Below are 11,029 nucleotides of genomic sequence, written 5' to 3' on the forward strand. Positions count from 1 at the left end.
CTGCGCACGCAAAGTCGCCCTATCGATGACTCTCATAAGCGGCGCGTGCTATATGGAACGCATTGCGTGCACACACTGTGTTCGATCACGCACGCTATGGTAAAAACACTTTATCGTTTAAGCGCATTTGGTGCACGGCTAAAAGAAGTTGAAGAAGCCATTTGTAGGCTGTTGTGCTTCACGCCGCACAAAGAAGTTCACACCGTGAGACGCCCCATTATCTGGGCGTTCATACACAGTGTGTGTTTTTGTAGGTCTAGCAGCCGCTGCAGATAGCCAACTAGTAAAAAAGAGAACGACACTTTTGTACGCCCTAAAATGAGCTATAGAAACAACGAATGGTTCTGTCCGCAGAAGTTTTGGGGGCGGAGACATTCCGGCAAAATGAACGCTTACCCCCGTAACGACGCATAGAGATGAACGGTGAGCAGTGGTGTGTACAAAAACAGTGAGCCCGCGCTTCCTTGCGAACCGCCGAGGGGTCGCGTTGAACGCGGCCAGTAAACGTCTTTTTCCTCTAGCGGCACACAGGACGGGGCCGCAGAACTCAATGTCAAATTACCTAAGAGCGCAAGTACGTGTCACGGTAGCCAGCGTTGCGTGCCGTGTCCGAGGACTCCGACGCGAAGCACGATAAAAGCTGTAATGACATCAAGAGGCTTGGACATTCGGGCTTGCGGCTGCGTCAAAGGTGGCTGTTTCTTTCAGAGTTACACAGGTGCCAAGGTAGGTCTCGTCATTTTCGACCATTCTGCAAGTATGCCGAACTACACGCGTGATCCGTTTCGTGTCGAATAACTTGAAGGTTTCCAGTATGGCACTGTATGCAAATACGATCTGTAGCGGAACCTGTCCCACTAAACAACTAAGAAAAGTATACTTTTAACTTTGCCAAAAGCATTATGCTTTCATCGGAGCTAACTACTGTCGCCCTTCGTATCCGCTACAAGGCCGCTTAGGTGGCTGCAGAAAACAGCAACTTTCGCTTGATAACTTTGACTGCCGCGGTTCCTAAAACAATGGGCTCCTACGCAGGAAGGCTTCTCCGTTGGGTTCCGAGCAGAGAAAAACTGAGTAGCTGTCTTGTACTGTGTAAACGGACGACGTGCAACACCTGAGGCCAAGTTGGGTTGTGGAAACTCCATGTATAGTCATGTGCACATATGAAGGTATACAGTCAGGAGCGAGCCATTTGATTGCATATAAAGGGGATACAATGCTACGCTAATTGCACCGCATACCCTTCGTCACTCCGACTGATCACAGGAACCGTATTCCCGCATGTGAATAGTATAGAGGTGCGCAAGACACTGCTTCTCAAGATGCTTCCGTTCAGGTTTTGCTTCGCCTCAGCTCCCTTCTTGTGTCTGTCGTCGTTAGCGCTTTGGCCCCGTGCCTCCTACAGAGTTCCGTAATCATGTCGCTCGGCCCCTTGTTTTGCAAGCTTCACGTTTCTGTCATTGCACCTCCTTATAAGCTTTTTGCTGCAAGCGTAACGCTATATAAAGTCGTTCATGAATTCCAAGTGCCATTGTTGAGCTTCGTTTCGGGCTTCACGCTTCTGCCGCCGCGTTCTGGTTCCTATTTCGCGCTTTTGGTATTTCCGTTGCCAGTCTCTGGCGTGTCGTCAGTGCCCTTGCTGCAGACACTATACCCGCCTCAGCATATCTCGTTACATCTCCAACGAGACTCCGTGTACCGGCCTAAGTTTGCACCATGACTTGCGACGCCATTTCTCAGGTCTATTCCGCCCTCCCCACTCATTCTATATAACCCTTTGCTCATTTGCGATACTCTACCACGACATCTTCAGTTGGTTGTGCGCGGCATCCGACTCTTCTACCCCCTTCCTCCCCCCCCCCTTCCTTAATCACCATATACCTTTCGCAAGAGCCTCGACCTTCAGTAAGCGGCCGTGCAATATCTATGCTCCCGTGTGTTTTCTATCTCGCATGCACACAGATATTGAAAGCAGCGCCGAAAGAAACGCGGCGCCCGGCTTGGTGCAGAACACGCGCAAACGCTATCGCATTTAATGCTGCCTAGACTGTTCGACGGTAAACTGCTCGGGAGGGGGGGACCATGGTAACGTTGTAAGTGAAATGCGAGTGTATATAAGTGGATTGTATTGTAACCTTGTAAGTGCAATGATGCCCATTCAATACACCTGCGTATTTTTTTTTCTTTATGTGCGGCAAAAGCGCTATTGGTGCCATCGAGCTACTGAATATCCTACGATGTGATGTCTCCTCACATATTGCAACTTCTGGAGCAGCTGTCTTCTCGCGTTTTAATGCGATTAGGATTCATTAAGTGGGAACTTCACCCATTTTGTGGTTTGTCCCCGTTTGTATCTAACCTCCTTCACACCAGCTTAGATCACTGGGTATGTGCCGCCGCTCTTCGATGACAAAAAAACAACAAAAACAACACTTTAAAAAAATTTCGGTGCTGGGCAGAATCAAACCCGCGCCGTATATACTCAGACAGTCTTGTTTGATTATATATATATATATATATATATATATATATATATATATATATATATATATATATATATATATATACATGACGAAGGGCGCCAGACCTGAAGGTAGAACATTCAATATATATATATATATATATATATATATATGCCCTGTGGAGTACAGGCAGATTCATGGTGCGTTTCCGCGGTTGCAATACAGTGTGCCTATACATTGCTTCACTGCAAATAGCTTTAGCTTCGACAGTCATCATTGGTTCAAAGAAGCAAATGTAGAAAACCTGGACAAGGGGGGAATGAAAGGAACAACACAGACGCTGGCGTCTGCTTTGTCCTTATTGTTTCTCTTACGTCCTTGTTCTTAGTGCGATAGCGTTAAGGGCCCCGCGTTGCAGAAAATTCGGCGTCGAGTCGGCGTCCAGTGTCCGGCGCCTGACGTCGCTTCGGCAAGAGGAATTTCGAACCTAATTCCCCGAACCACGCATACCCAACCACTCTCCTACCACCAAAGTTGCTCATACCTTACTTTCATTTTTTACAAGCTTATTTATCGGAATTTTGAGAATGGCAGCCCATAAACAATTGTAGTGGAAAGAAAACACCGACAGCGTATATCTTTTATGTTTGCTCTTCTCAGACAGAAATATCAAAAGTGCGAAACAATAACAGGAGATCGACCCACGCAAGACGCTTGGTTTCTACCAGAAAGCTCGCTTTCGTGCATAGCGTTCCCCGCCAGCGTTTCCAGGTAAACGTTACGGTTACATAAGCTGTAGTTGTCGGGAAGCATGAAAAGCAGTCAGGGGTCTTTGAATGCTACCGCGTTCCGCTCTTAAAGGCGAAGCTTAAGCGTTCTCCAAATTTTTGCTCCTGCCTTCCAATGACCTGAATGCTTACCAACTCGCTCAGCTTTCTGTTGTTCTAAGATAAAAAAGGCAGCACACATGTGCCACCTTGCTGAATCACAACCCAATTTCCAGCGAAGTTGTTCCTTTCGAGCAGTTACACTAAGACGCGGCCAAGAACGGCCGCGTGTGAATGCACCTGCTACTGCGAGAGCAGCTTTCGACGGAGAACGAACACTCGTGTTCAAGGGTGACCTCATGAAAACAATACAACGTAATTAACGTCATAGGAGGCGCGGTGGATCGTCAGAGCGCTCCAAATTAAATTGCCCGCCGCCGTTAGCTTAGTTTCTATGTTGTTTAGCTGCTAAGCACGAGGCCGCGAGATCGAATCCCGGCCATGGCGGCCGAATTTCGATGGGGGCGAAATGCAAAAACACCCGTGCACTTAGATTTAGCTGCACGTTAAAGAAACCCAGGTGGTCCAAATTTCCGGAGCCCCACTATGGCGTGCCTCATGATCAGATCGTGGTTTTTGTACGTGAAACCCCACGATTTAATGAATATTTTTTTTAGTTCCAGTAAGTACTTCCGTTTCTTTTTTTTAGTCACATATATAATGAAAAACGTTAGCCGCATGTGACTAACCAGTTTGATATATTGCCTGCATATAACGCTTTCGAGCACTTGCTAAGGATTTTTTTACAAGCGCAGTAACTCATCCACACATATTTTTACTTCGCGGTAACATTGGCCATAGTGACCCCCCCCCCCCCCCACACCATCATTTGCTATATTTGGTCTCGGATGCCTTCATAGTTTTCCTATAGGGCCGCAGAATAAATTATGGGTTGTTCGTAAATCACAGTTTGAATTCTTCTGATTGCTTGCGTACGTAATTTACTGCTAAGGTCGTAATTTGTCCACGCACTTCGAACTCCACCTACTTTACCCATACCTTGCTTCCAATTTTAAAGAACTATAATCAAGGTACCTCAATATCGTTCACTGAGGGCCCCGAGGGCACAGGGGAATTGCACTACGAACCTCGTTTAACACATTAATAAACAGCCTAGACTAAAGGTTCAGTAATTACTTGCAATGCTTCTAATTCGGCTTCAAACGTTTAAGTTTCGCCCCACATTGCACTTGACGGGCCCCCTGTTTTCGCTGAACTTGAGCTTGGTGTGTTGTACAGTTGGTTTAGAAGTCTGGGAAACATCGCGAAAAACGACAGTATGATATTCTGGAAAGCCCGAATAAGTAATTTTCTGCAAAAGCTGTAATTAACCTATACAGACTAAACGTTTATCGTTCGTTTTTCACAATATACTTCCTGCTTTAGCGAAATATAAACAACGTACTTAGCATAGTTCGCCCAGGAGACCGGTAAAACTGACTATATGCCTCGTAAAGTGAGTATTCAGTAACTATTTCAAAACATATAATTACCATGCACACTACAAATTTTCAGTGACCGACCGTGATTGGGTATCTGAGCTCCCGTTCTTTCTCTCTCTCCCCCTTCATATCACTTTACCTCCCCTTCCCTCTCCACCCAGCATAGCGTAGCAAACCGGACCTTTCCCTCGGGTTAACCTCCCTGCCTTTGCCCTTTCTTCTCTCTCTCTCAAATTTTCTGTACATGTCAACCATAGCATGGACCCCATTTTCTCTAAATATGAGATCGATACCGTTTTTGCCCTCCCTGGAAGCGGGGAAACTTAGTAAGCGTTTCACATAACGCCCCCAAACAGGCTGAAAACTAAGGTTTAATTAATAGACACATTTCGAACATTTCCCACATTTTCTTAAAATATAAACTTCATGAGTAATGTATTTTTTTCACAATGCCGTGAAAACAGCCATATAACGTTTTTGAACGCTTGTAGTCGTATGAAGAGCTTCGCCTTAAAAACTTCTATATAACCGTAACCTAAAGCAGTTGCGATTTGATGTTGCCATCGGCTTGGATGCCAAGTGGAATGTAAGGATATTTGATTTGTTATTCGAAAAATTGCAGATGTTCACTCACTCTCTAGCGCGTTCACTCACTACCGCGGAGTGAACAGGTTCGACATATATAGGCACTCTTGTTTTTCTTTCGGTGCTCCTGCGCGCGCGAGATCGCAGAATGAATGAATGAATTATTCGATCGATCAAACAGGGATGATGCAGCTCAGCTCGTTCTTGCTGTACGCTTCGACATGCTTGGTACTGGGATCCTTATGCCGCTGGTCGGCAGCCGCACCGCAACGCCCGGGATTCAACCCGCTACTCGAACGCCAAGCTGAATCGACACCCCAGACACCACCAGCACCGCAGCCTCCGGCGCCGCCGCCGGGATGGTTCAACTTCCCAGGGGTCGGCGTGGTTGTGCCGACCTTCCAAGTTCCAAACTTCCAGTTCGCGGTCATCAACTGGACGTTTCCCGGGTTTCAGGTGTGTGCGGGAGCCTGCGTGTAAATCGATGTCGCTGCACAAAATAACCTCGAATATAGGGTAACCAAACAAAAATTTTTGTGGGGGTTTAGCGCGAACCGAAACTAAACCAGGAAGCATTTTATTGATATTCTTGTACACTACAGAACGAAACCAGAAAGGATAAAATTACGGTTTTTGGTGCAGGTCGACCCTTTTTCAGTCATGTGCAAATGCACGAGAAGCTCCTGTCGTTCAGAACTGGAACGATTATTGTATGACGTTTTCAACGCTCGTCAGGTGGTATTTAGGCTTTTTAGCAATGCACTCATGAGCGTTTATAATTAGTCACCGTCAATAAAACTAGTCACCGTCACCGCTATTCGACGGAGGTGGGAGACATAAGATCAGCGATACAGGAAATTAGCTCGGTGGTCGCTCTTAAACACTGGTATGTAAACTGAAGTACGTACTACAGAAAAGTTAAAGCACGAATTATGTAAACTGACCCAAAGCGACTGGGGAAAAAAAAAAAAAACGCAATCTTCTTTTTTTTTTTTTTCAGTATTCACACGAGCCGCGTTTAGCATTTACTTTGTTGGGTTAGCGTGACTGCTTCCGCAGCCATGTTTAGAGACGACCTCGGCATGCCGCGCACAAGTAAATATAGAAGAAACGTACGGCCATTTTTTTGTTCTTTTCTTGAAAAAAAGATGCTACACGTACCTTCGGGGTGCACGGAGCGAATCCCACCGTAGTTTCCAAAGGAAGTTGTAATTAAAACTGAACTGCGTTATCAGCCAAGTCCTTACTCCGACGCCAGCCACAATTTCATTCCGAGAAAAAGCACGTAATATATAATACAGCTGGTGGTCAGAGAAGCCGCGTCTCTGTTATGACGCCTCCCCGCGTGAAAGCTGCGGTGTGTCCACAGGCATCCCTTTTCAAACTCGCAGATTGGCGTGGCGGTGGCGCCAGAGTAATAGGAGAGCAGCGTATATCAGTGAACTGCGTACCTCGGCGCGCGAGAGATCCGCTACGGCCTCGTATACCGAGAAAACAACCCCGACGACTCTGCAAAATGCGCAGCGTGACGCTGAAGTAAAAGGTTTCCGCGAAATGCTGATGCTATATCACAAAACTAAGCTGCCATGAGACAAAAAAAAAAAACACATTGTGGTAGCCTTAATGTGCCTTGTGGCTCCGACAAAGCTGCACAGGTTTAATAACATGACTTTTTATTAGCCGTGAAATTGGCGCAAACACTACAACTGCAAAGAAAAATGAACAAAAGCGCGAAGCTCCGGCCAATTCGTGTTCTTTGCCCCCTATTTGCCAGCTCTAGCAAGTTATGACTCGCGGGTACTTTTTTTCCGATGCGGGAATGTGAAGTCGTTGCGGTAACTTTCATTTACGCCACTTTCTTCACTGTACTGGTTTGATAAAGAATTCGAGTTCTATACAATAAAAGAGTCATGCTTCTCTCCAATCATTATTTTTCGATTTTGCAGATGGACATAAACCAGCTAGAAGCTGTGTTAACAGTTCTTTTTTTAGCTCCTCGACTGAACCGAAACTCAACAGATAATTGGCGAGTTAAGAAGCACAACAGTACGTAAAGCAAAATGTGCGTTTATCGATTGTTCTGCGCTTTTCGAGGTGAAAACTATAATAACCGCAGACGGTCACGCTTGTTTCATGTCACGACAGTCATTTCAAGCATAGTGCTTAGCGCACAAAGCAAAAGTCACCATTTATGAAGAATTAGGTGCAGGAAACAAACGTGAAATTCCTACGTGCTGAATGAAGGGACACATGCCCTCGCGCATGAAGAAAACGCAAATGTTTTTGATCTCTCAAATGGGTGGGGTAACCGGAATTAAGACACAGAAGCACGGGCTTACTGTACGAGAAATATGCTACTGTACGAGAAATGCGCGAATAAAACATCCCTCCGTAAGGCATTTGAACACTCGTGCCCGCACTTCGCGAGTTGCTCATCTAATGAGTCAAGACAAACCAGACCAATCGGATTAAAACAGCCGTCTACCCCACACTTGTTTCTTCACTTTCCAGACTCCCCAGGTACTTCAAGTTCCGTGGATGCCTCAGATGCCTCAGATGCCTCAAATTCCCCAGTTCAACTTCTCTGTACCCGGCTTCGGTATCCTACCAAGCATCCCAAGTCTTCCCGGACTTCCCGGACTTCCCGGACTTCCCGGACTTCCCGCTGTGCCTGCCATGCCAAGTTTTGTAGGCTTGTCTGGTGATGTACCCGATGTTCCTGACATTCCCGATGTCCCGGATATACCGGACATTCCAGATATCCCGGATGTCCCTGACATTGTCGGTGGCACAGGTGCCTCACCGTCCATTCCCGTGCCTCAAGATCTGCCCCCGTCGGCGCCAATCGCAAGCGAGAAACTTGTAGACCACGGGTCGTCACAGTGAGCAGAAGGGCATGGAGCCAAGTGTTCCATGCACAGCGTTTTAATCGTAGGATTGCTGCTGTTAAACAGGAAGCCGCAACGTGGTGAAAACGTAGTACGTTATACGAGCTATCTTGCAGGTGTTCTTATAACAAGACAGGGAGTTTGTGTTCACGCAAAAGAGTGATTAACACCGCGCACCTGGACGCATGCACGCACCCATCTCCCCGGACACACACACGCGCACAGAATACGCCAAGATTGGCACCGAGGTGAAAACGAGCCAAGAATATTGTCATACAGATGCTAGGTGCAATGAGCGTCCAACAATGAATGAAAAAGTTTATTTAAAGGGCAAGGAATTATGGAATCACATCGCTTCCGTTCCCAAAAGCGATCTTTTGGGAGCTTGTGGTCCGAGATATATGCCAAATTGGAGTAACACTAGTTCACTTGACAAAGAAAGAAAAAACTCGACATCACACATTCGCTCTTCTTCGCATAATTGCCACAACAGCGGCATCCTTGCGCCTGAACAGCATATATAGTTCACTGCGTGGTTTCCTTCACAGCACACGGGGCAACAACTTCTTTTGTTGCGCACCCCGTGTGAAGCAATAAACTTGTCATTTGACTATTAAAATGATGGAATATTTTGCTGCCTTCTAAAGGGCACGACCTCAACTCGACAACTGTACATGAGTTCCGGCGGAACCACGACACCGGCGTGACGCGCCACCTTTGAGATTTGTGGTTATGCGCAGGCATCGGTACCTTGCAAGTCCTGCGAACGGTTCGATCTGACCTCATGTTCGCGTAAATTGTGCGCTGTCTTATACGTTGTATGAATTGTTCTTTACTTATAATTTCTACAAAACCGGTCTAACCGTTACCAGTGTCGAAAGAATTTCAGCAATGGTTGCTTGGCTCACGAGAAAATAACGGGAAAAAATATTTGCATATGAATGGATGAAGTCAATGGAAAGCGTTTATGAAATAGAAGCAAAACTTATCAGTGCCGATGACGAATACGGAATAAGGCTTGGGAATATTTGAGCCCGATGGATGAAACCTTTCTTGAAATGCGTTCTTGGTTCTTTGGAGAAGTGTACAGTTCCCTGAGAAACCAACGATAATGCGAAGGAAGGTGTGCCACCTCCTGCTTGCGGTTTAGCGTGACACTGATTTTACGGACATGTATGTGTAACCCGAAAGAGTCGCATAGGCAGACTGCCCGATTCACCCTGTCTGAGGCACTACCAGCACCTTCAGCACTATTGCGGAAGACCCACGTACGTAATTTTAACTTCTTCGCTGACAAAACATGCTTTTGATTGAATTTCATGCCCGAAGCAATAATTTTCGACAGAACTGGAATTATTGCCTTGTCAAGAATTCCAGAATTTAACTAATATATCGGAAAAATTCATTACATATCTTGAAAATATTCGACATTTTGGAAAGCTGCCGAAGCTGAAGCTAAACCAAAGCATGCATGCATGCATGCATACATACATACATACATACATACATGCATGCATGCATACATACATACATACATACATACATACATACATACATACATACATACATACATACATACATACATACATACATACATACATACCATAAAAAACCCAATTAAACCATTGTGTGACGTATGACAAACATTGCGAATTCAACTTTTTTCCCCAGAGACTTCAATCAGTTCTTACAACAGTCTCCAGTTGCCTAAGCACCTGACATACGATGTAGCAACTCATCAGCGCGCGGAGTCTTGACCATGTCGGGCTCTCTCAAATTCACAAGCTAAAGAAAGCGTCGTTTGTGTGGATGACGACCAGTGCGAATGTTGACTCTCACGGCGACTCCGCAGTTTTCAGGACATTACACTCATATTCTAATATTTGTTGTCGAATAACTAGAGGCTGTGTACGGAGTTTCGTCGCTACTGCAGGCTTGAGGACACGCGTTGTTGCACATCATGAACGCCGCTTTTGGCCAGGCCCAGCACGATGGAGAAAAGGTTAACGAAGCTGTTCTGAAACGCTTGCATGTAATCATGTCAGCGTGGAGCCTTCAATGTTGAGCGTCGAGATCTGAATGGGGTCCTTGCCCAAAGGCCATGTCCTTTTTTAATGCGAAAACATTATATGGCTCATGAGGCAGAAAATCCATCGTTGGCGTGACCACACGATAGTCCAAAAAAGCTGCGAACCCTCGACCTTTGGTGGGAGTCGAACCCACGCCCTTTGGTGTGAGTCGGACCCACGACCATTGGTGTTAATTAAGGCGAAAGTAATTAAGGTAGAGTTAATTACGGCACTCGAACCCCTGTCCTTTGATGTTAAGGTGAAGTTAATCAATACGAAGTTATTTAAGGAACAGTTAATTAAGCCCCTCGAACCCACGATCTTTGCTTGGAGTCGAACCAACGACCTTCGGTGTTAAGTAAGGCGCAGTTAAATTAAGACGACTGAAAGAGCATAGGCATCGCGCGGTGGTCGCAATGCTTTCGCATTCATCCACATAGGGATAACTAAGCGCCCTTCAATTTTTTCGTCACATAGAAAGCGATTGCTGTGACTGCTGCACCTTGGAATCGCGCTGATGTTTATCAGCCTTTCACGGATTATATAAGGAGATACAAACACTTTCTGGGTCCATGGATAGAGGCTAGGAATGGCTCCCTTTGCCACTTACTCAGAAGCAAGGCAGCTCATTGTAGATACAGCGGCAAGGAACACATAAAGATAAAAAACAATGTTGTACAAAAGTGTACACTATACGAAAGGAGCGAATACAATTACAGGAGAACGAGAGGTATGCTAAGCGACCACGCCACACAC

General features: G+C 45.9%; 1 protein-coding gene across 1 annotated transcript; it reads left to right on the forward strand.

The window, feature by feature from the left end:
* The first annotated feature begins 591 nt into the window (after window positions 1-591).
* On the forward strand, window positions 592-8,823 carry LOC126547280 (uncharacterized). The gene is made up of 3 exons (XM_050195247.3): window positions 592-726; window positions 5,498-5,772; window positions 7,828-8,823. Exons 2-3 carry the CDS (start codon window positions 5,500-5,502, stop codon window positions 8,200-8,202), a joined length of 648 nt encoding a protein of 215 aa, XP_050051204.2. The 5' UTR covers window positions 592-726; window positions 5,498-5,499; the 3' UTR covers window positions 8,203-8,823.
* Window positions 8,824-11,029: the final 2,206 nt, after the last annotated feature.

This window comes from Dermacentor andersoni, chromosome 1 (assembly GCF_023375885.2).
Source record: "Dermacentor andersoni chromosome 1, qqDerAnde1_hic_scaffold, whole genome shotgun sequence".
NCBI classification, from domain to species: Eukaryota; Metazoa; Arthropoda; class Arachnida; order Ixodida; family Ixodidae; genus Dermacentor; species Dermacentor andersoni.

What these genes read in the sequence shown, in the direction of transcription:
- LOC126547280 (XM_050195247.3), top strand. Translation starts at nt 5,500, where the DNA reads ATGATGCAGCTCAGCTCGTTCTTGCTGTACGCTTCGACATGCTTGGTA. An exon ending in GGACGTTTCCCGGGTTTCAG is followed by an intron (nt 5,773 to 7,827) that starts GTGTGTGCGGGA and finishes TTCACTTTCCAG; the next exon opens with ACTCCCCAGGTACTTCAAGT.